The sequence below is a fragment of the Coptis chinensis genome, chromosome 3 (genome assembly GCF_015680905.1).
Source record: "Coptis chinensis isolate HL-2020 chromosome 3, ASM1568090v1, whole genome shotgun sequence".
Taxonomy (NCBI): domain Eukaryota; kingdom Viridiplantae; phylum Streptophyta; class Magnoliopsida; order Ranunculales; family Ranunculaceae; genus Coptis; species Coptis chinensis.
The window spans coordinates 110,064,715-110,090,694 of NC_141458.1; the positions used below are offsets into that span (position 1 = coordinate 110,064,715).

General features: G+C 38.4%; 2 protein-coding genes and 1 long non-coding RNA gene across 6 annotated transcripts; all 3 read right to left on the minus strand.

Annotated features, from left to right (window-relative positions):
- Window positions 1-249: 249 nt before the first annotated feature.
- Window positions 250-3,035, minus strand: LOC147512898 (disease resistance protein RGA2-like). Its single transcript, XM_086598819.1, is given in 5 exon segments — window positions 250-1,507; window positions 1,510-1,685; window positions 1,687-2,142; window positions 2,199-2,223; window positions 2,276-3,035. Coding segments are annotated over 5 exon segments (2,406 nt in total). The 5' UTR covers window positions 2,904-3,035; the 3' UTR covers window positions 250-386.
- A 1,539-nt stretch (window positions 3,036-4,574) lies between these two features.
- Window positions 4,575-20,718, minus strand: G2484-1 (protein). 2 transcript variants are annotated; one of them, XM_086595909.1, is made up of 17 exons: window positions 20,470-20,718; window positions 18,261-20,095; window positions 17,556-18,056; window positions 16,662-16,814; window positions 14,045-14,439; window positions 13,532-13,963; window positions 12,974-13,446; window positions 12,037-12,089; window positions 11,842-11,949; window positions 9,940-11,756; window positions 9,601-9,709; window positions 8,146-8,323; window positions 6,831-6,898; window positions 6,589-6,704; window positions 5,593-6,489; window positions 5,296-5,389; window positions 4,575-4,874 (listed from the first exon to the last, which is right to left on the minus strand). In XM_086595909.1, the coding sequence occupies exons 2-17, from the start codon at window positions 20,083-20,085 to the stop codon at window positions 4,858-4,860; spliced, it is 7,236 nt and encodes a 2,411-aa protein (XP_086452035.1). In that variant the 5' UTR covers window positions 20,086-20,095; window positions 20,470-20,718; the 3' UTR covers window positions 4,575-4,857. The 2 variants fall into 2 exon arrangements, with proteins under 2 accessions (XP_086452035.1, XP_086452034.1); XM_086595908.1 differs by having other exon boundaries at window positions 14,045-14,457; window positions 20,470-20,610.
- Window positions 20,719-21,500: 782 nt separating this feature from the next.
- On the minus strand, window positions 21,501-25,240 carry LOC147512900 (uncharacterized). Of its 3 annotated transcripts, none has more exons than XR_015215130.1 (5): window positions 24,754-25,240; window positions 24,209-24,638; window positions 23,877-24,123; window positions 23,565-23,708; window positions 21,501-21,867 (listed from the first exon to the last, which is right to left on the minus strand). It is a non-coding gene; the product is annotated as an uncharacterized LOC147512900 (long non-coding RNA). The 3 variants fall into 3 exon arrangements; XR_015215129.1 differs by adding an exon at window positions 22,821-23,072 and having other exon boundaries at window positions 24,209-25,240; XR_015215128.1 differs by having other exon boundaries at window positions 24,209-25,239.
- Window positions 25,241-25,980: the final 740 nt, after the last annotated feature.

Here is a 25,980-nt window from a genome sequence, read left to right on the forward strand (position 1 = left end):
GGGATGAAGTCATCCTCCTGATTAAGTTCTTGGAATGTGGGAATTGGTGGCCCAGCTTTCTCTTTTTCTGCAGCGTTCTTCTAGAATTGGACAACGAAGAATTTCCAGTAGTTGAAGCATGGGGAGATGCTTCAAATCCTCTGGCGTGAAGTCAAGGAATTCACAATCACGAAAGACCAATGTTTGAATTGCAGTGAGTTGGTTGAAGCCTTGGGGAAGTGACGACTGTCTAGAATCAGTGATGGAGAAAGAGTAAAGATTTGGGTAGTCATTTTCGTTGTGATCGGGGGTACCAATTCCACTGATTATTGACTTTGAAAAAATACCAGTATCGTTCTTGAATTCCAAGTTTTCAAGGAGCGGAGGAAGGCAAGGTTGCCTCCGCGTCAGTTGTGACAATCCCATATCTTCAGACTTGTGAGTGCGAGAGAAAACAAGTAGTGCGGCACCACCTTCAACTTAAGGCAATGAGAGATCTCCAATTTGCAAAGACCGGGCATGATGAAACCTTCTACTTCTTCATCTCTTCTTATTTCACACTCCTGCTCCACCCAGTCTGGCATGTCGAACAATTCAAGTTTCTTCAAAACAGGGAACACTGATTCATGAGCACTAAGAGTCACATTACCATCATCACTGTTCCTGGTAATAATTCGGAAAAGTTCAGGGCCCTGAAATTTCACTCCATATAGAGAAACTTGTTCTAGAGATTTTAGCTTTCCGAGACCTGGTGGTAACATTTGCAAACTCATGAATTTAGCAACAGTCAATTTGCGAAGCTTTGGAAAAATCTCCACGTCTCTTGGGAACGGCAGATGCCACTCCTCGCACTCTTTCATACTCCGAATTGTAAACGTATGTAACTTGGGGAACACTACTACTGAATCAGTACTTCCCAGTCCATAAAACTCGTATCCGATGCGTTTCACTGAGTCCAACCCGGATAAATAAAGGGTTTCAAGGTATTGCAGTCTCCCCAAAGCAGGCAATTCCGAGCATTGATTGCAGTCAACCAGGCTCAGTGTCACCAGATTGGGTAAAGCTGTATTGGTTGACATCATCCACGACGGAAATTTATTCCCTTGGTAACCTTGTATTTCCAACTCCGCCAAGTTTGTATGCGGCTGGAGACCATCCAAAACACTCTCTTCTTCTCCCTGTCTTTCTTCAGCAGAAAACGACAAAGCCAAGGACCGGAGCTTTTCTTTTTCCTTTAGTTTTACATGTTTTGAAGATGCCACTCGTTCCAATCCCTGTATTCTCACTTCTCCTTGGATACGGTCTAGAAAGTTTAACTCTCCAATCTGGCATCCTTTTCCACCATCATAATCCAATATCACTTTACTTAATGTTGGAAGGCATCTCAATCGCTCCAAACCCCACGGAAAATAACTCAACCGATCTGTTCTCTTAAGTTCGAGATGTCTAAGATTATGTAATTTCCCAATTCCTTCAGGTAGTTTCCACAGAGAATCACACCCATTTAATTTCAACGTCTGTAAATTAATAGATTACATACTGTTTCAGGTAACTCCTCTATCGCCTGGTTAGACAAGTCGAGGAGTCTCAGATGTAACAATTTGTCCACCTCATCTGGAACTTCTCTAACAAAATTGTAACGCAAGTCCGATACCCGAAGGCATGTCATCTCACCAGAACCTTTCATCTGCTCGATAATGTCATCAGTATCCTGCATTTGCTGCACCAAAATGACGCAACTTTATGCTACCAACTTCTTTATCATTCTTCATAAAAATAGAGGATTCACTCTTCGCGAGGTGCCGGACAAAACTATGCACAAGGTCATGCATCTTGCAACGAATGATGTTGCCCTCACCGTCTTTTTCAAAGTCTTGGAACAAAGAGCGCATTGCGAGATCGTTGAAATAGTTTGTACCAGTTTTCTCTAGATCTCTTGAGCTATCATAGCTAAGAAAACCTTGCGCCATCCAAAGCTTGACCAATTCGTCTTTATCTATTACCTCATCTTCTTCAAAGATAGCACAATAAGAAAAACATCGCTTCAAATGTGAAGGCAATGCATAATAACTTAATAAAAGACAAGGTAAAAAACCATGCTCATCTTCCGACATTACTTCCCATATGTCACTTGCCAGTACATCTTCCATTCTCGTACAGATCCTTTAAGGCACATAAGACTTGCGGTAATCTTTACCACTAGAGGAACACCCTTACACTTCTCGGTAATTCTTTTTCCAATTTCTTCAAACTTTTTGTGATCGTCTTATCTTTCCCTGAGAGCTATATGTTTAACGAATGCATGCCCAACACTCTTCATCAGACAATTGCCCCAGCCTATGTATGTAGGTGGAGGTCATCTTCTTTGCAATTTTCTCATCTCGTGTAGTGATTATTATTCTGCTTCCCTGTGCACCACCGTCCAGTGAGACCTTCAACTTTCTCCAAATCTCTCGATCATAGCTCCATACGTCATCTAGCACAAGAAGGAACTTCTTACCCCGTACGGATTCAGACAAACTTTTGAGTAGAGCTTGCCACGCTACAGTATTTGGGGCATTACCAGTATCTTCTTCAATAATGGATTTGGCCACCCTTTCAAGATCAAAAGGCTGCGAGACACAAACCCACATCAGCTGCTCAAAGTTTTTCATCACTAGCACATCTTTGAGGATTACTTGCACAAGTGTCGTCTTGCCTGTTCCAACTATGGAGATGAGTGGGACATGTGAATCTTGATGACTAGTCTCACTTTGTAACATGCTTACTATACTATATATATCATCAACACGACCATAGATCTCAGATGTATCAACAAAAGAGCTCGTTACTGCTCGAGGTTCTTCAAGACTTTGCCTTTCAGTGAGATTAAGTAGAGCTTTATGTTTAACAATCCGATCTAGTCTTTTGTTTATGTACCTCATCTTACTACCAACATCATCGCCTAAAATAACCCTTTTTAACCAAGAAAATGGAGAAAACAATTGAGAAAACAATAAGGACCAAAGCAATTCAATGATAGGAGTATCAAGTTGTTGGATCTGTGTGCTGATAATTCTGGTTTTCTAGTGATCCAATACATCGTCAGCATCATAGGAAATGAGCGTGAGTTGTTCTAACCAAACCTTCACTGCTTCGTTATTGACTTGCTTTTCCTCTGCATCCTCAAGCACTCCTCGGATAAGAGTGAGTGTATCAGCGAGTTTTTCGCTTTCTTTACGTACACCCGCCAATAACTTCACCTCCGTTTGGAGGATCAAATGCAATTGCTCCAACACACCAGAGATCACTGCACCAGCCATAGTGATAAGTGATCAGGTAATGAATATGACAAATGAGTAGATACACAACAGAAGGAGAAGACGCTCAATTTGCAAATGGCCAAATGGCTGCTCAGGTTCGTTGCCTATCTCAATTTGCAAATGTAGTCCACACACTTTCTCAGTAACTATCCCACGACCCACCCAACCTGCACCAATAATTCACATAGGAGATGTTTCTCGAAAATGACTGTTTACACACTCCAAAAGCATTACAATGACTTTGCAGAGAATATGTCCAGTGACATTTGTATTGTGTAGTGAAGAAATGTCAATCAGTTGCCACTTGGTTTGGAATTGCGAATCGGACGTAAAGGAAAATTATACATGGTGTGACACTTCAAATGTAACACAAGCCAATGAGAGAAGACAACACGTTTAAAACAACCTTTGCAACTGGGTTAGGTGGTCTCTACTATGTTTCTTTTTTCGTTAGACGTCCGACTCGTTCTAAACTGCAGGTTTTTTATGTGTAACTAGCATTGATACACACCTGTGAGTTAAACACTCTCCGTCTAAAATTTAATTGATCAATAAAGGGGTAAAACAGTCATAAAATAAATAAAGCAAAGGGCAAAACCATCACTAAAAATGGACCAAGAGTCGCACATAAAAAATATTTAAGTACTATTGCAGCTGAATTTTTTAAAATAGTTAAGATAGTATAGATTAGTCGATTTTACGCATGTGATTTGAGAAGCAAACTCATTTCCAAAATCTAGCTGATCGTGAATTCATAGCCAGTGTAAGATGTTACAGTTGGGAGCATTTGGTTCTAGGTCTACCATTTTAAAGTACTGGTTTTTTAAGTGCATTAAAAGTGTATTAGTATAGATTAGTCGATTTTACGTAAGTGATTTGAAGAGCAACCTCATTTCCAAAGTCTAGCTGATCGTGAATCATAACCGTAAGTGTCAAAAACCTCGTCAAAACTTCGGCTATCAGGTAACTTGGTCTTTGAAGTTTGAACGGACACGGACACGGACACGTTATGAATTTGTCCTTGGAAACAAAAGCTGGTTATTGCCGAGGCCCAATTGCCATTTTAACTTGTCAATATGTAACTCTTCACTCGGCATTTGCCCTTCTTTTAAGGTTGGAAAGAATCGTTTGTACCAGGATTGGCAACAAGAGCTGATCACGATCTCTTATTGAGGACTTGTTCGAATGAATTTAAGGCAGCCCTCAACATCCTTTACGCGAGCAGGTAATTCTGTAGTTTGAGTTTATGTTTACGTATATTTTAAGTTAATTCACTATGACAAAATTCTAACATACCACAGGATTCCTGGTAATCTTTATTGGTTCCCAGCAAATGCTTCCTGTATCTTATAGACAAACTACTCTAAATTGTTCCCATACATTTGCAATACCAAACATCATATATGCAAGGTGGAACCGAATGTTGGAAAACCTAAAAAAATATAGAATCCACTAAAGATACATTTATAACCAAGAAAACAAGCTTTCTTCTCTCTTGGTTCTCCTATAAATTCTACAAGTAAAACTTTACAAGCTCAAACTAATGACGCCATCAACATCATTGCACGTGTTCCTGTTAACCATGGTTACGCCCTGTTTCAAAGAGAGCTGTCAGTTACCAGCTTTGGAATGCCAAAGGTAAGAAAAGCATAAGAAAAGGGGGCAGATAGGAGTAGGGTGCTTCAAACAACTGCCCCTCGACTGAATAGTTCTAATAATAGTCACTATAATAATAATAATACATGCTCAATACCCCTAATCTCCTCCCCTAGATTCACTATTTAATGACAGGTTAGCTGACTCCATATATATTTTGAACTGTTCTCTGGAGTCTGGACTCTGGACCACATAAAACAGCAGCCAAAAAGTATACGTTTTTGCATATATAAGCATGTCTAATATTGAACTCCTGCTGTGCTTCAAAGAGGAAGCTTCCGCACTGATCCTTGTTCCATTTTCATAATGTTATCATTCCTGAAGAGCAATTGAAAAATAACAAGTTTCTAGACCCTACCTCTTGAACTCTTCTGTTGGGCTTTTGTACCCCTGTCATGTGAGCTAGCAGGAATCTTTGATACAGTCAAAGAGCTTTGTATTCCTTCCAAGAGCTGTAGGAAGAACAACACACTAGTTACTTTGCACTCAAATATGCAGAAAAGGACGTCGACAACTCAAGCACATGTGGCAGACAACGTAATGCAACTTTCAGGCACATGATAATTCCTACACTATAAGTCTATAACACTGCATAAACCTAGAAATGTATGAATGTGTGAAGAAAGTAAAACATCAAAAGGTTCTATCTCTTTACCCTTGAGGTTGGCTGAATTCTACGGTTAGATCTCCTTGGCTCAACAGTGTTCCGTATAAAATTTCCCAAATGATCACGACCGTTGCCCTTTTCATTACTCTTCACACCCTTTTCTCCAAAATGTGTAGCTTTTCTTTTACTCTGATCAGCAACATCATAAGATTTTTTCCTTGAGGAAACTGAATCTGATACAACATCTGAAGAAGAAAATAATACTGAGCCTTCAGCAGTTTTTTTATTGTTAGGAACAGTGGCTTGTGGGATTGACTTCTCTGAAATGCTCCCCTCACGGCTAACATGGATGTTGACACTTGACAAAGGATCTTGAACAGAACCATGATCTATGGAAGAGACAATAGAGGTTAGATTATTATCATTCCCAGTAGTAGTTTTACTACCAATGGTTTGGGATTTTCCGGACTTGAGCATCTTAGTCTTTGATTCAGCTATCTGCTTTCCTTTAGGAACAACTTTAGAAGAATTTTGCCATCCACGAGAAGCTGGCTCTTGAGGTTTCAAGAACTTTGCAAGCGTATCCGAATCAGTACGTTCACTTATTTTCCCGCCCTTATCTGAGATATAGTGTTTGCTAACTTCCATAAATTTCCTTTTCTTTCCAGGCTTGGGAACACCAAAAATCACTCTTGAGCCTTCCTTCTGCACAGCAGTACGCTTTCTTCCAAGTGCATCAAAACTTTTTCCTTCTGTGGTGTTTTTCCCAACAGTGAACACTCTTTCCTTTGCTGACAACGCCAGTGGCTTCAGTGCTTCAGGTTTTCCTAATTCCACGATACCTGGAAGTTTTGACATTTTGCCCATTCCTTTGGCCTCAACTCCTGGGTCAGCATCACAGTCCAGCTTGCTCCTCTTTGGTGGCTTTTCATGCGAAGTAATACCCTGAGAGCACGAGCGTAAGAATTCCAATGATATATATTATTCAAACAGGTTAACACTATCACAGTAAATATTATTTTTAAAGGAGTGAATTCACCATACATCAAGGGACAAGCAATTCTTTTCCATTGAACAACACCATTCGGTCCATTTTCCATTCTCCCAAATCAGGGATGGCCGAAGATCCCAAGCTCTAACAACTGACGTATCTCCTTTAACTGCAAATCAAGTGAACAAAACATTAATACTTCATCTTTCCTCATAGACTTCTATAAGTGCTGTATCCCTTTTAAATGTAAACAACAAATTAAAAAAGATTAAAAACCAACACACAAAAAATGTACCTGGAAAATGCACAGTCAAATTTGTTTCATCTTCTTTATTTTTGTCAGTAATGATTCCTTCCCACCAACTGAAAAAATCAAATGATTCATACAAATCAGACACGCTCATAAGTCATAAAAGGCACTCAGCTTTATAGTCAAAACCGAAAAAGATTGAATGATAAACTGCACTATTTATGTGTACACAATTAGTGCAATATTACCAACTTTAACTTTGGAAGATCTACAAGAGTACAAGAGTCTACATATATCAAAACTGAAGTGCAACAAAGCATTCTCATCGCCTGCTTCAAAAACTTATCAAAAGCACATGCACAAAAATACATATGTACTGACACGAAAGCTCAAATTCATGTTGACTCTCGAATTCTCCTTAAAGACACGACAGACAGTGATCTAAAGGTGGATGAACAATTAAATATACAGTCTGAAAATCCCAACAACACTCCATACACATTTTCACAAAATAACTTCTCATGAAAGTTTGGTCAATGATGTAGCCCTCCCGATCTTTGGTAGGTGACGTGGCATAATGGAAAATAATGTTTGTTCTCCAGGAATCCAAGTTTTGTTTTAACGGAGCACCACAGTAGGATTAAAGGATTATCTCGTGACTTCTTTCATTACCGACATTGGTAAACCATGCAGTTGGATGTCGCTAGAGTGGACACGTATCTTCTGTGTGCATGTGCACCTTCAGAATGTTGGAGCACTAACACAAAAGATATGAGGGAACACAAAGGTCCTAATTTCTAACTTTCATCAACAGTTCAACACAAAGATTCTTTAACATGCATCAACAACCACCAAGCTTCACAACTACAACGAGCTGAAATGTTTCTAGAATTATTTCATATTGATGAAAACTTTAAAACCTTGTAACTGCCATAAAAAAAAGCCACAAAAACTCGTTAAAAAATTAACATGTATTTAAGAGTACAATATAAATTACAAACAGTTCCACATATGTCAAAGTATCCATTTTGAGGAGTAACCATTAGTTCCATCTTAGAATGCCTGATTTGTTTTTAAGACCATTCTCAAACCAGTCCAGAAAAGAGATCTGAAACCGCGACTTTAGTTTCAGTTCCAGAAACCAGCTTAAAACAAGTTTGATGTCAATTCTTACTGTCCCACTGTCACGTTCAAACCATAGGGATTAGGTTTGACTCCACCATCTTGCAGAGTTAAAAGTGTGTTTTTCCAACACGGTTGCAGCACACAAAAGTGTGATGCCTTTATCCTATAGAATTTTATATACAAAAATTTTAACATACAAATCAGCTTCTATTGGTATGTACTAAAACTTTCTTACCCATCACGTATCCAAGCTTCGACCTTATCACCAACACACCATGTGTAATCCCCTCTAGCTGCTCTCCTTCTCTTCTTTGTCCCTTCATCATTAATTACACTCATCGGGCGAGCAATTCGCAGTCTAGGCTCCTTACCTCCACCATCAAGAGGTACCCACTCATTATGCCAACTAGAGCCTGTAAATAAGTCATCAGCAACGAAAAACACATGAATACAAACAAATGAAGTGTGCTTAAGAGAGCATTCTACTTCACAGGTGCATGAATATGAAACATGCATACTTCTGTTGTCTACGGCAGGATATCAGAACATCCATACGCAATAAAACTGCAGTCATGGTCTTAAACAGTTCAATTTTGGAAATTGATTTCACGAAAGATCATCCTGCTCAAAAAGTTCTAGCGCTTTCAAATGTTACTCAAATCGGTGAGGTGAAATCGACAGTGAACGACAGAAATCATGCCCACATTTAAACTTACCTGATTTTGCTCAATTTTGTAACTTAAATATCATCCAGTACAATAAACACATAATTATGTGATCATTGATTCCAAACATGACAAGATTCTAATACTACGGTAAAAAGAAAAGTTAAACCTAGGAAATGTTCTAAGCTTGTGGTGTCTACAAATGAGAAACATCTCCAACTATTAGGCATGGAACCTAACCTACTTTCTTTCAAAGCTACGACTTCAGGCATGTAGGCTTCAACAACAGAGAGATTTGATTTCCATGACCATTAGCGCCAGGTTCTTCTTCTTCTTCTTTGTGTGTGTGTGTGGGGGGGCGGAATGTCAACAAAACTCGACAAAGTATACAGATTTTGCACAACAAATAATCACATTACGTATAATATTAGATGTCTATACAAACTCCAAACTCTCATAAACAAACCACAAACAATGGCTTAATCTCTACTTTATAGAGCAAACAAGTCAACTATCTATTGAAATGACTAGTATAGTGTCATTGTGTTATTCTTGAAGTAAGAACTTAAGTACTTTTGTTCAGTGAATTTAAGGTCTGGGTCTAAGCAACCGATGGGGGCCGTAGTGCTAGGAATAATTCTCCTCATCCATCTGTTACTCACTGTGTTGCATGGGTACAGGACGGAGTGTCTGGTTTGGACACGGGTACGACGATTTGGGGGATCTGAGAATTAGGGTCTGTTTTGCTTGTGTCCGGTAACCAGTGTCCGCAGGACCTCATCCATCCATGCAACAGAGGTTACTCATGTATCAGTTTGGAGCATTAGGGATCTGAATGAATCCCGAAAGCACAATGATGTTATGGACTTATAGGTTTAAATGGGAAGTTCTACATGGTGCCAGCCAACAACTATATTCACGCGGCGCAAGTGGAAACAAGTTTACAATGATATTCCTGTCTCCACACGGCACAAGTAAAAACAACTCAACGATGATATTTAAATTGCACGAGTCACATATTTTACCTTCATGGCGTATGGGTTCAGTGTAAGAAACAAAAGCTTTTCCATCCTCCAAGTTTAGCACCTTCGCCATATACCAAACCATTCTAAGATCTTCCTCATCCGAACGAACCTTAAAAAGTTTCAAATAATTTTCAGTAAAACCCGAAAAATACGCAGCAGCAACCAATGTAATCCAACATACATGCATAAATTCTAGAAACGACAATAAATTTTATAAGGACTGCCTAAATTGATAAGATATCAACTATCCAGAAGGGACAAAAATGCTGTTCAGTAAACCAGTAAAAAAGAAAGCTGTTAAATATATTACACATCTATTACTATGTTTGCTTCACTGACCTCTACAAGAGAACCTTCCTTGATATCAATCTTTTTGACCAGCTGGTGCCCTCCAACCTCATCCTTCTGAATGGTGAAGAAAGTATTTTCAGAAGCAACCTGAGATTCAGGAACAACCCCAACAGTTTTTGATAGGTCATATTCTGTTGAACTTTTTTCCACTTCTAATGCCTTTTCACAACTCGACACAGTATCCGAATGCAAGTCATTCACTAGCAGTCTATTTTCAGTTGAATATACAGACAACTCTTTGGGCGAAAGCACCTTTCCTTGGTCTATGTCGTCTTTCGGATCAATCTTACCAGATAGCTGCACATTAAACTGTTCATCAGATCTACCAATACCCGCTTCGAGGACACCTTTATACAACTCTTTTGAAAGTACGTCGTTTGATTTCACATGTTGCTCAGGAGATGTCTGATGCGCTTTCCAATAACCCTCTGCTCCAGCATCAACTAATTCAGTCAGTGTGAATGGTATAGGTTCACCCATTGCAATAATTGCTCCTGCCTGTGAAACAGCTTCTGCTGTCATTTCTGCAGCCTTAAGCACTGCATCCAAATTCTCTGCACGTTTTGCAGCAGAAGAAGCAGCTTCAACCCTTGTCTTAGCAGCCTCTCTTACAGAAACAAGAACTGAATCAGCATTATTGGTTTTGTCCTTTAAGATTGACGAAGGGGTGGCCCTTCCCAAATATTTTACATCATCAGGAAGAGCAGATTCAGTAGAATCCCCAGAACTAGTTGCCAAAGCTTCATCAGCCATAAGTTTAGCTTGCAATGCAGCATGAGAAGCAACCTTAGCAATTGCTGCAGCTGCCTTTGCAACAGAAGCCGCAGCGGCTATTGCAACTGCCGAAGATGCCAGTTTAGCTTCAACATCAGGAATCAGTCCAGAATTCTTCTGGATTGCCAGCTGATTCCATGTACTTTGGCAGTGACCAACGGCAGTAGCAGCAAGTGCAGCAGCATCTTCTGCTTGTCGCTTAGCCTGCTCAATTTTACCACACATTTCATCTAAAAATACAACTTTCTTCTCTGTTCCCACACCCCCAAACATCTTGCTAGGTATGGAAGAAATGGGAGAACTGGCTGAAATTACACTAGCAGAGGGAACATTGATTGCAGAACTTATAGTGGTTGTTGTGGCAAGAGATGTAGGTGCTTGAGCAGTCATAGAGACCGGATCTCTCTGAGCTTGAACAACTGAAGATATCTGGCCTAGCTCCTCGGAAATCACATTTTTTCTTTTCTTTCTAGGCTTAGACTCAGCAGAAGTATGCCTGCCAGTTGAAACTGTATTCCCTTTTGTATCTATCACAAATGAATTTCCTGCAGGAGCGCTTGGGGTACTGAAAGTATGAGTAAAAGGACTAGGAAGTGAGTGCTGCAATCCAGAATATTGAGGTATTGAGGATTCTCTGACGGAAGTTACACGAACTGTTTCAGATATAGGTATAGGATGGTGAACACTGGCTTCAGTTCCAGCAGTCTGAGGGGTGAACACCCATGTTCCAGGAGGCGGTGCCTGAGTCAGCCAAGGACTAGTATTTCCTACATAGGGCCTTACATGAGAAGTCTGATAAGGCTGTGATGGGAGAAAACTCTTAGAAGAATCTACAAGAGGCCCCTTTGCAATATTGCTAGACAGTAACCCGTCACGACCAGCAGTGGACATAGTCCATACCGGGGATGAGAAGGGCATACTGGGACTAAAAACCACCGCAGGGATCTTATTGCTATCAGCTCCGCAAGGTGTGCAAACAGCTTCGCTTCTATGGACACTTTGCCTCGTTGCTTGTTCTGTAGCTCTAGTACCTGAAATCCAAAGATTTAGAAATGTACCGGTAGAGTGTCGGCAAATTGAAATTTTGTATAAAAATATGAAAAAAAAAACACAAACCAGCCTGTGGCTGTGGCGGAGTCTTAGCATTACTGAGGGGGGATTTCTGATTGTGAAGCCTTTCTACAGCAACACGCCAGATATTCTCCCAAGCACTCCTTCCACCATCTACTTGCCAGCAAAATTCAATACCGAGTCATCAACATGCATATAAAAAATGATGTAAAGTATTTGTATATGGTAATGGAAACATACCGTATTCACCAAAGGCCGCTACCATGCATTCTTCAGAGGGTGCTGTTCCTTGACTACAGCAACAATACGGGAATAAGCTTTTCAGGGGAAAAAATAGGAAAGACAAAGCACTGACTTTCAAAACATAAAGTGACTGATATATATGCATAGGTTTAGTCACACCTCTACCGCAAAAGTTTTTACGCGACTGAACTGGAGGACTCTTATGGCCAGAAATCAACTGTCAATATTTTATTGGGCCTAGCGCTGGTTCAAGCCAAAGTCAAAACAACCCCACCTCCATATTTCAGTATATAGTGATGTGAGAGGTACAATGCAATCCCTCAGATACTTCAATAGGCCCAAGTGCCCAACATATATGTGCCACAAGATAGGATACTGATGCTGACACCCGATGCTTTATGGGTACTTCTTGCACAGTTCTATGTTGTATGTTATGGTAAAACTATTTCCTCAACTATCATTAGTTCTCTACTTTGGTTAACAACAAAAATGCTTAAATTCGATAATGAACGAAGTCTGCAGTACTAGAACTCTAGATGTGATATTACTATTTAATAAAAATGAACACATAGTATGGCATGAGAAATCTATAATAAAGCAGAAAAGTTCGATTGTAACTGTGGAACTAACCCATAGTATGGCATGAGAAATCTATAATAAAGCAGAAAAGTTCGATTGTAACTGTGCAACTTCTATCTACATCAATTTCCTAGAATAACTAAATAATAGTTGCATCCCCGTTACTTGTTTCCTAGAGAGTCACATATCCGTAAAGTCGCATATCCATTTCTCTTACCAGTGTCCATAAGAGAATATATGAGCCTCTAACGGAACAAAGACTCCCATCAGGCTTTTTTTAACTAGATTACAATTCATCCCCTGCAAATGTCCAGTCTGATTGATAATAAGAAGGATGGTAGACACACAAACTTACATAATAGAACCATATACAAAGATCTGTGCTCGCAATTGCACTTGCTGAGAATCTGTGAATGGCTGGTGAAACAATGCATATGAAGAAGTCGCAGTATTCAAATCAGGAAGATTAGATGTCTGGATTGTTGTCACGACACCAGACAATTTACTGTTGTTGTCAATGAACCCAATAGCTCGCATGTCTCCTGCTTGAACAAACTGAGGTGAAGTAGGGGATGCATGCAAAAAATTGCTACCACCTGCTTTAGTATGCTTCATGGAGACTGTTTCTTTAAGAAATTTCCCTTCTTTAGCATTTTCCTTATTAGCAGCCTTGCCAGGGGACAATCTTGTTTTACCCTCAGCATTACCTTTATAATTTCGACGAACATTCTTTACACCAGATGTGCGACATTCGCGTGAAATCTCTTTTAATGCATTGGCATCTATCTGGCCTACAACAGATGTTGTCGGAGTAGACACTCCTACAGCCTTCAAGAATAAATTGAAAAATAAGAACTATATCAACCAAGGGAATATTAATGAAATAGTAGCTGTCCCATAGATCCAAATTTACCTGAGGAAATTCATACGGCTGTACACTGTGAACTGGTTTCCAATTGTGGCATGTTTCTTTTTCAGATAAATTTCTCAAGGAACTGATGTCAAAAGCAAGTTTTCTGTCAACCTCAGCAGCATTGCTTTCTTTAGAATTATTGATAGTTGACACACTAACATGAGCAGTACTTTGATCTAACCTCCCAACTTCCTCTTGGTGCTCTCTTTCAACCCGAAGAAGCTCGTCATTTTGAAGCTTTCCTTCTTTAGCAGTTTCATCTTGAGCTGTCTTGCCAGCTGTCAGACTTGTCCTATCCTCATTGTTCCATACAGAACTTTCCAATGTATTACTTTTAGAAGATATTTGATGATTACCACAAGAAATTTCTTCTAAAGATTTACTATCTATTGCACAAAACCCAGAAGTTGATGTACATGAACTACCTACAGTCTGAGAGAAATAGGAAAACATGAGTATATAAAATGTGGAAACAAACAGAAATCTCTCAAAATTTGACAACTGGTTAAGTACCTGAGAAACTCTGTACGGCGGTATACTGGAAAATGGCTTCCATCCACTGACAGTTTCTTTTTCAGATAGATCTTCCAGTGAGCTGACTTTAAATGTGAAACTTCTGTCGTCTTCAAAGGAATCATTCCCCTTGTGGTCAGAAGCACTAGTTCCAACTTTGTTGACCTCTTGCTGAAGGGCATCAGAATCAGTCTGATCCAAGGATCCCAAGCTTCCTTCTTGGAGCTGTTTTTCAATGTGAGAGGCGTCACTACAACTAATTATAGTAGGTGAACCACAATTAGGTTCAGCAGAAACGAGATTGCTGCTTCCAGCTTCAAGGGCATGACCTTCAGTATCACCTTCAGACACAGATGCAGGGCAAAAGGTGCCAGTGAATTCATTGAATGAAACACCTACAAAGCCAGACATCACTACTCACATGTGAAATGTTGAAAACCAGGTTGTACTATTTGACTTAAATAATTACCAATTGTAAGAAAATAAAGGCATTCATAAATAAGCGGCATCTATAAAATTGCTTACCGAATGAAAAGAAATCAGGGGCCGTTTGGCAACCATTATAAGAATCCATTATTTGATTAATAATCCATTATGATCTTCATAATTCATTTTGCATGTAAAAATACTCGCTTGGTAAAAATATTTAGAATCCATTATCTCATTTTGAGAATGAGATAATCCATTAAAACAAAAAACGAAAAAAAACTAGCTTAAAGAATGAGAAACAGAAATTGTGGACCTTCCCTCTTGACAGGGTTACCTTATTTTATTTATTTTTTGTTTTTGGCAGTTTCTCTTTCCAATTTTATCAGAATCAATAATTAAAAACTCATTTAGTATTTCACTGTTTGGTATCATTTATTTCATAAATATTTATGTCAAAATTAATTATATTTAAACTAATTTTGAAAACATAATTAATTGTACTTATAATGGTTGTCATATGGCTAGGCAGACATAGCGCCTCATTTTCAGGACATGATGGACAGAGCTAAATAGAAAAACCAAAAGATCTTAATTCTTTAAGCTCCCATTCAAGGAGAAGAAGATATCAGACAAAAAGAAAAGATTATAAATCCAGTATTTAGGAATGCTAAGTTTGGTAGTAATGATGTCTTTACAGGACAAAAGAAGGTGGTAGACTAGGCACTGAAAGATCCAGATCTTAAAATTAGACCAAAATACATGAAATGAACATCCCCTAATGAGCAATAAAACCATAACAGCAAATGAAGCAAATAAGAAACACCGCTCTCACAGCAATATCACGCAGGTGGTCATATTCAAGAAGATAAAACGTAACGTATCTAGAAGTAAACAAATCAGGGAATTTAAGTATCCAGTATAGAGGAGATTATATATATATATTGTCTTTTGTGTTATTAATCATAGGCATAATAACAAAAAAGAGTAGGCCAGGCACAGTAAAGTTCTAATACACGGTTTCTAAATCATAGACCACATATGTCCTACCCCCAAAAGCAAACAGATAAAAAGGAAATTCTTACATACAGAAACGCTTTTGATATTGTCAGTAAAACTATAAGAGAATCCCAAGATATTTAAAATTTGATTGGCCATGGTACGTCAAGTAAAAGACATACATACTGAAAGTGATGAGAATCTGGCAGTAAACAAACACCATTCGAACCTTGTAATTAATTCTGATGTTCGCTCCTCTGAAGACAAATTTCTTCGATCACAGATTACCAGCCCCCAAAAGCAACAAAAAAGGAAAATTCATTCCGTACAGACATGTTTTTCATACTAATCAGTAAAACTGTAAAACTATAAGAGAATCCCAACTCCCAAGACAACTTTGGATTTGATAGGCCATGGTACAACAAGTAGAAAACACAACACGACATGGAAACAGGTATTAATGTTGTTGAGATGCTTAGTCCCAAACGGGATATGTAAAGCCTTGCATAAATGTATACAAGTTCCTGGGCCTCTCCACTCATTCCCAATTGGTTTTGAGTTGGATGCCAAATTTTAATTAATGTCTGACACAATAACAAAAATACAGTGTCCTTGGCAGATTTGAAACTTTGAACTACACATTCTATGCTTGTAAGAGAACTCAAAGAAGTATCAATATAAGGAAGAAGCGGAATGTTGATATATTACACAATATAAGGATGATCCAAATGCTCTTTTTTTCCAGATCCAGATAACACCAGTGAAATGTCTTTCATTATTTACACAAGGAAAAAAACAAGCTTTATTGTAACCCGAGCAAACAAAGTACAATGGCGCAGCTCGCGCTATTGCATACCTCTAACCAACACCTAAACCACTCAACTCACTTATCCTGGACCAATTCCTGGGCCCTGGTTGGAAGTAAAGGACTATTAGTCAAGAGCAAAGTAATACAGGATTATGGGAGAAAAACAAGATAACATTTTTGTTGAAAGGGACCACAACTCAAATACTAGATCAGTAAATCATTCCAAAAAACAAAACAAAACAAAAAAGTTAAATCCAATCAAATAATACATAATGTCAGACAAAGCAAGCCTATTTAAAAATGCAGATTTCTGTTTCAAACTTGTAAATAAAGAAATATATATATAATTAAATAAAGGAGAGAACAAAACAAATGAAAACATACCATCATCTGTGCTTGCAGGGGCAGACCGCAAACCATTATCATTTTCAGAAGTAAGGTTGTTTTCAATATCTTTTAGGCCGATATCATGAGAAGGACCACAAGAAGATGGGAGTAACGGCTGGCTGTGAGTGTCTTCAAGCATAGGATTTATACCTGCACAAGAAGTTAACATGAGACTTATTGATCAATTTCAGATTGAAGAAATAGGTCATATGGACCTTTTCAATAAAAAGATGTTTTCCAGCTCAAATCTCGGGAGGAAAATTGTATTGTTTTTTGCATGTATTTAAGGACCAATTTAAACAGGCATATTAACCACAAGAATAACAAGTTGGGGAGACATATATTGGTTGTGATTGTACGGGAAAAAAAAATGTCAAAAGAGGTGAGGTCAACAACAATAAAGTTCATCTAAAGTGTTTGGAGGGCAATCAAAAATTGGAGTAAAGAGTTTACATATGCATTGAGATACACTATGGACATGCCGCTGAGAGTGCATTGCATACAGATTCCAACATGTGCTGAAGCCAAGAAGCATACCAAAGACGTGCAAATGTATTATATCTAAGTGTCATAAAAGACGTGTGGCATAAAGGGTGTATGAAATGAAGGCAAGTCTGTTTTTGTTCACCCCACATGTGCTCAATAATGTGACAATAATTGTCTGTGCAAGTTCCCAATTTTATGTTTGTGTGTACTTGGGTAGAGATCATTGGAACAAGTCAAAGGCTCCAAGACCTAAACTGTGTCCCTCGACGGGACTTGGCTCATGATGTATCTGAATGGCAAGATAAGAATAATGTTGCTGATCCAGATGGGAAAAATCATAGATGATGAAAATAACAACAAAAACAACAATAAGAGCTCTATATTCCCATTAACGTCACCAAGTACCTTCAGCTTTTGTAGACACAGCTTCATTATTGTATTCATCGCAGACTTCAGCACCCTCGTTTGCTACTACAGCAATATCATCAGTAACAGGGCAATCCTCCAACAGTTGGGAGCACTGTTGGGCAGGCAAGTTAGTTACATGTGATTCAGGTTCATTCTGGCACATATTACCAGAATACCCAGCAGAAAATGAAGATGGAGCAACAATCTCCACTGGCACCTTTGCAACAATGTCACAGGTTGCATGCCGTTTGAGAGAGGGAGCCCACTCATTCGACACTAGGGAGCTCTCCTCTGTACCTAAGATGCTTGGCTCAGTGGATATAGTGGTTACGGTTTCTTCTTGTTCGACCACGAGAGGACTATTATCTACATGTAAGTCCAGTTCCTCCTTTCGTTCAATCGCTTCCTTTTTGGAGCTATTTGAAAGCGAGTAGTGATCACCATCAAGGATGTTATCTGACGCAATATTCACGACCTCAGGGCCAACCGCAGTTGACACTACACAATGTAAAGCAACAATAAAATACTTTAAAGTTGTAAACTTGTAAAGCACTAAAATTCCTACATAAATGTTCCAAAATAGACCTGACACAAGACCAACAATTATATAAAATAGAGATTCATGCATCATGCATGTCTAGATACAAGAGAAGTTTCTTATCCATGATAAAGTAAACCATCAGTTTCAGTTTCCAACAATACCTGAATCAGCAGAAAACCTTTCATTCTCCTTTCCAAGTGGAGAAGCATCAGGATGGCTGATGTAAACATCCCTAGTCTCCGTTGAAATCGGATCACATCTTTGCAGTGGTTCAACCAACAAGGAAGATGAGCCACACTTCTCTGCATTACAAACTCTGAAACCATCATCGCTCTCTTTTATACTATCAGATTTTCGTGATTCATGAGTTATATTGGTTGAAGACCCCACCTCCTTCACTAAGCTAGCTGAATATTCTACATGACCATCACTAAGCTGATCACATCTTTGCAGGGACTCAGCCAACAAGGAATACGAACCACAATTCTCTGCATTAGATACTCTCAAACCATCATCCATTTCATTTGTATTTTCAGATGTCTGGAATTCATGATTTATACTAGTTGAAAAGCCCACCTCCTTCACTAAGCTGGCTGAATATTCTAAATGAACATCACTACTTTCGTTGCCTTGACCTTGAGACACTGTCTGTTCTTCCACTGATAAACTTTCAGCATTACTTACAGAAATTAGAGCGCCTGTTTGCTGACCAACATTTTCTGGCAAACCATCCTGTTCCAAAAGCGGTTCAGAGTTACTACAACCTTGTGCTGTCTGAACACAAATAGGCATCCCCTGTATGGAAAGATTTCCAGAAGCACTGGCACTGATTTCAGCAGTATCTACTCCCCCCACCACCAACAATGATGCCTCTTGTGGATTTCCGATATATTTATCAACCATGTCAATTTCTTTGGAAGAAGCAATCTGTTCATCTTTACTGCTGTCAACCATATTCTGGGTGAAATTAGAATCACTACTCAATTCTGGAACCTGCGGCATAGATTCAACCTTCTCCACCCAACTGGATGGGTTACCCATATTTTTGCTGTGATCATGATCATGATCCACACGTCCTTCAGAAGTTTGACTGTCAACCAATCTACTGATAACATGGTGATCTCCCACTATTGAATCATTGCCTTTTCCCAAATCTTCGGCCCTCTGCAGGACTTGATGACTGTTCCCAACTCCAGCATTTACAAAAGTCTGCACAAGAGCAGTGGAGGTATTAACATCCATACACTGAGAAGTCACCGCTGACGTATTTCCTTCAGATTTATCAAACAAATTCGTGTTTTCCTTCAGTTTTGCTACGTCAAGGTTTTCATTGCTAACTAAACTTTCCCTACACTCCTCTTCAATCACACTTAAGGCTCCTGAATCTCCATCAACAGACCTTTCACCCTCACCTTCTAGAGTGTTAGAGTCAATGGAAGGTACCTGATCCACGGCACCCATATCTAATCCAGAGAATCTATCTAAAGACTCGAGTGGTGATGTAGAGTCCACACATGCGACATTTTCTGTCTTGGATGCCTCTTGATCCATGTTGTGTTTCATTTGATTGGTTAAGCAATCCAACCCATCACAAATATCTGACTCTTCAATAATAGGTCGCTCCATTATTTTCATATCATCCTGCCCAACCGATTTTAAGAGCAAATCAACAGATTCTGAGGAAGTTGCCTCTGACCAGACATTGTTACGCCTTAAAATGGAGCAAGATTCAACTGCACTGGAGCTGAACTCTAACCCACTACTTTCACGCGAGAAATCTTCAATCCACTGGTTCTCTTCTTGACCGTGAATACCGAGTAAAGCCTCTGAGTCTACTAAGCTATCAAATCTCAAGTGGGCTTGAAGGGTGTCATCCAAATCAAATTTGGGAAGTGAATATGAGTGTAAACCTGGAGAAAACTTGATGTTCTCTTCACCAGCTAATTGAAAAGTTTGACTGTGAAAATCATTGTCTTCATAATCCATGGGTATATCCCTGAAATAATGATTAAGGCGAAAAATAAATTTTATGACTTCAACTGTAATAAAGGCATTTCAAACATCACTTTCAATATATTTGCCAATTCTACAAGGCCCATATTAAAGATTTGTACACTGCATCTTTAACCAGTGAAAGTTTAACTCTCTATAAAGACATAACAACATGCACACTATTTCTCTTGCCCAACTCCACAGTAAATGTAAAATTACTCACTTCAGAATACTCTCAGTACATTTTTAGCTAATTACTAAATCAATTCAAAAACTAATTATATTCACCCACACTTTAAAAAAAAAAAAAGATAACTTTTTTTTCAACTTCTTAAACCCAATAATGCAAATTATATACAAAAAACAAAAAAACATTACCTCCCTCCATCCGGTGACGAAATTGTACCCTTTAATGAACCAAACCCTAATTCCAAAAACCAAACACAGTTTCATTTTCCAAAACAAACACCGAAATATCGGCTTACTGTCGACATCAATTAGTAGTGTTTGTAATAATAAATTAGGTTAAACTCGTAAATTTGATAACAGATCGAGGGTAATATAGTGTTTTTTCTCCTTTTAAAGAAGTGAGAAGAAAGGGAAAATTGGGCGTTTGAGAGTTCGAGAGTTGAGACTGATGAGTGAGTCAAGTTTTTAAAACCAAATTATTCTTTCTACAAAATGACGGTTTCACACTTGTGGGGTATACTGTATTTACTTTTTCAGCCATCGTGGTACGTTTGACGTATTCATAATTCAACTATTGATTTACAATTGATAGTTATATTTTCATGGGCACTTTGAAAAATGTTTGCTACTTTGTCCTTCATAGTTCCTGCAATGGGTTTCTTTTGTTCAGATATAATAATGGTGGTGGCGGATTGATATGGAATCACAGCACAAATCAACGAATAAATGTGTATTCCAAAGATGTTATTTGTGGGTTTCTCTTCCATTCTGTATAGCAGAAAGGCTATGAACTTCGTATTTTGTAGGCTTGGATCGTTGTCCGGGTCTAAAAGAGAAATTGCCATCTTCACTCATCCTCCGTCTAGGGATAAAGCTCCCATAGTCATAAATGGAGTTATGCATTGGATGGTTGACGTTGAGTTATACAAAAGTGCACATGGCGAGTTCCATTCTGTTATTCCCTGGAGATCAATGTGGTTTGAGGATGGAAATGGAAGGGAGTTTGTGTGTTTTGTAATGCTTCATCAAACATGAAAACAGACATATGGATCTTAGAGGACTACGAGAACAAGACTTCTTGGATAAAAACGCATGTTATTTTCCATAGAGGTACGAGCATATCAGTAGATGAACCCTTCAACAAAAGATGGTTATAAAAAATGAAAACAGGTATATGCTAATAATTCAAAACTTCAACGAAGGGGCAGAACTTTCAAGGATGACCATGAACCGAGTATATTATGATCAGTATAAAACCTTGTAGCTGGAATATCTTTCAGTTTTCCAAAGAACTCATAAATCAATTAACGATGGACTCAAGTATATACAATAAGGTTTCAAGGATTAATAAAACTCCCACAACAATATTCCTTCATAAATTAGGATAAATCAGCATCTAACGCAATCAGAAACACAACAGGGGCTTCTTTCATCCAAGTAAAAGTGCTAGGCTCATTCATTACCCATGGAAATAATCACCCTGAAGGCAGGCCTGATGAATATACCGGTCAAGTCTTCTCCAAAATACTTTCCTACTCTTTTTGCAAAGAGAATCTGTGAAGGACAGATAGAGTCTCCTCCAAAGCACTGCAAATAGAAACAAAAGATTCATTAGGATTATAGCTTATATTACCCATTAAAAGAAAAGAGCAAAGATCTCGCATATTCTTCCAGCACGTAACAGTGAATTCTGCTCTAATTGAATTAATAACAAGCAGATGATTACATAAGGTCGAACCCAACAACCTCCAGCTTCTTATTCAACTGGCAGCGAAACCAAAATGGTTCCACTACTTTTTGTTTTATTATTTTATCCCTTCCATGTTGCAGTGGATAAAAGCACAGTTCTAAAGCAAAGAGCAAGAAAACATTCTAATCAACTTACTTTTTATAGCTCCGAAAGATAGTTAAGGACACGGCCAGGTTATTATGGTTTCTAGATAATCAAAGAACTCAAAAGAGTACTTCAATAACTTGACCAGGTACTCAACTGCAAGGCCCAAAATATCGATATCGATCAATATATCGGTGTACCCAAAAACCGATATATATCGGATATATCGGATATTTCAAGATATACATTTTTTGGTAACCCGGTCCAAACTATTTAAAATATCAGAAATATCGGATATATCGGAAATATAATATCAGAAATATCGGATATATATCGGAAATATATTGGAAATATCGGATTTATATTTTAAAATGGTCAAAAAGTCAACCGATATATATCGATTATATCGGAAATATCGATTATATCGGCGATATAAAGTTTCATATCGGAAATTCCGATTTATATCGGAAAAAAAAGAGTTCTATATTCGGTGGATATATGTCGGAAATATCGATGTCGGTGTACCAAAATACCGATATATATCGGATATATCGGCGATATTTTGGTCCATGCTCAACTGAGCCTTGCCCAATCCAATTTAGACATCAAGAACTGTGTTTTCAAGGTGCTATGCATATCCAAATAAAGAAACTTAAATTTAACTGGGCAATGAGACAAATTTCTAAACTAATCTACTTGGTTTTACCTTCCAGGTCTCAGAATCTTGAATTTCCCTGGCACTGACAGGACCACAACAGTTGGTCCAGTACGTCCCAAAGGTAGCAAACCACCATCATACACACATGCACAGTGCTCCCAAAGGTTTACGAAATCTCGGATGCATACACTAGCTGCCCACTTACATTCGCACCGGTAAGGACTAATGCACTCCTCGAACCACGGGCAATGGCTCAAAAAAATTTAGAATCTGGGACACAAACTCCTATGCTGTCCAATCCTGGGTTCAATGATTTCTCAAGTATACTAGATTAATGGTAAACCTTAAGTAATTCCTAAGCAAGGTCTATGTTAAACAGTAATGAGTTAATGACTCAAAGTAGAGTCTTTTCACACACTATGAGCAAAATATTAGTGTGGCATGTAGTGACACACTCTTATTAGAGTAGCAACTGACAAGTACATGAGGCAGATATACAGACGTGAAAACCGACCAGAGGTGACAAATTACTGAGTTTTCACGTGTGGTCAAAATGATGGGTTCGCACAATTGCTCAATTTTAGTTACATTTAGAGCGATAGTCCAAGTTTACCATCTTATACAAGGTTACCATATTTTTCCTTAATTCATAGCTCTGCTGACAGCGTGTCAATATTTTTATTCAACTCTACGAATGCATGAAGTACTCTTGTGCAAATGCATATCGAAACTGCCGACAACAAATATTTTCTACCACTACATAATAAATAAGCACACTAATAAGAATCACACCTCAAATGATCACAACAGTGAGAGGTCCTGGAAGTAAGTTATCAGGCAACCCATGAGGTAATGTAACAGCAAAACGCTCTATGTCAAAGACAACCCCAACCCTTGATCTCGTAAATTCTATTTACTGCTTCTGCTTCTGAAGAACTGTACACATGAAACAAATACCAGAAAGGCATGAACAATATATGAAAACAATTTCCATATACACATACTGCTTTTGCATTGTAATAGTTCTTATAAGAAAGTAATACATATAAGCATAATCTAATAAGCACCAAGATGGTGAAATAAAAACGAATTCTTTCAACATACCAAGCATCACAAGCAGATCCATAAAGGGTATCGGGTGGTACAGCAATACTTTTCTCTTCTTTGATAGCTATAATTGCATTATCAGCAAACTCCTCTTTTCCAGGAACAATTACTCCCTTCGTCTCCATTGCAATCTTCATTACAACACTTATGTCGCATCTCCTCGACTCCCACAACATTTTCTTACACAAAAACCCACCAAAATATCTCTTGTTTTAGTGCAGCGCAAATCTCAAACTGGGTATCGCTACAAATTCACAAAACAAACATATCAAGACTTTGAAGTAAACAACAATTTAAAGCATTGAAGCAATATGTGTAAAGAGCAGTACCTCGAGAAGATAGGGAGCATGTGAAGCAGAAGTTGAAAACAGGTCATTTTTCGACAGCTTTGGAACTCATACTCATTGTGAAGGTTCTGTTTGTCTATACCATTCACTCCAGCTTTGCCGCTGACTTTTTGCACCACTTCCAACTTTATTAATGTTCCTGTCTTGGAGTTGGAATTTTCCTGGCTATATAGATTGTACTCTTACTGAAATCAAATGAAAGCATCACAAGATGTAAAGATACAAAACCGTATTCGGGACTGGTTTGATGACGACTAACAGGATTCCGAATTTTCGCAACTTAGCAGTCCCATACATTACCCGTTAGCCCAAGTTGCAACCCAGTGGCTTAGTCTGACACACCACCAATTCTGGGCATGCACACCCCATGGATACGATATGCAAGGTTGGATGTCTTGGATTTGATTTCCACCTTCGGTAACGAAAAGACATTTTACAGGGTTGAAGCAAAAAATTGCGCCCAAAAAGGTGTAATAAATCAGTGAGCTAAAATAAACACCTATTTCAGGGAAATTCTGATACCTCACCTGTTCAGTTGCAAAAAGGCTTCAAGGCATACATTTGGCTACTTACAATGAAGCCCAAAGGCTTGCCCACCCAATAATGGATGCACAAGACTCGCAAAGTAAATTTGCCAGTGGCGTAAACAACTGGTTCATCCTCTCTATTTGAGAGACTAAAGCAGAGACATGATCAGGTGCTTTCTTTAAAAGAAATCAGCGAGCTAAAGAAAACACCTATTTTGGAAAAAAATTGATACCTCACCAGTGAAGCTGAAAAGGGAACTAAGACATACCATTTGCTACAGTATGGAAACTTACATTTAGCCCAGTGGCTTGCCCACCCACTAATGAATGCACAAGATTCGCAAAGGAAAGTTGTCCATGGCTTAACAATTGGCTATACTCTATGCCCCTATTTAAAAACTAAAGATGACACATGATCAGGAGTCATTCCTTTACTGATTTTTCCATCTATGTAGTGAAAACACAAAAATTATCCCAAAAAGGTATAATAAATATATAACTTAATGGATGAAATAAAAAGGTATATATATATATATATATATATATATATATTTATATATATAACATATATATATATATATAATGAGCCTAGAGACATGCCCACCCACTAATGGATGCACAAAACTCCCAAAGTAAAGTTGTCCGTGGCGTAACAACTGGTTTATGCCTCTATTCAAAAATTAAAAGACCAAAAAAGACACTTGAACGGGTATCATTTCTCTAATTGATTTTTCCAACTGTGGTGAAAGAACAAAATTGGCCCACAAAGGTATAATACATCAGCGAGCTAAAGTAAATGCCTATTTCAGGGACATTCAGATACCTCACCCATTCAGTTGCAAAAAGACTGTTAAAGCATACATTTTGCTACTTATGTTACAATGAGCCCAAATGCTTGCCCACCTAATTTGCCAGTGGCAAAGCAACTGATCTATGCCTCTTTGAAAGACTAAAGAAGACAGGATCACGTGTCTTCGAAGACAGGATCATGTGTCTTCTTTACTGATTTCTTCAATTATATGGAGAAAAGACAAAATCAAGCTGCTCGAAAAGGTATAAGAAATCAGCGAGCTAATGAAAAAAACTATTTGGGTAAAGTTTGATATAACCCATTAAGCTGCAAAGGGAATCAAGACATACCTTTAGCTACATCATGAAAACTAACATTGGGCCCAGAGGTTTGTCCACCCACTAAAGAATCCACAACACTCCCTAAGTAAAGTTGTC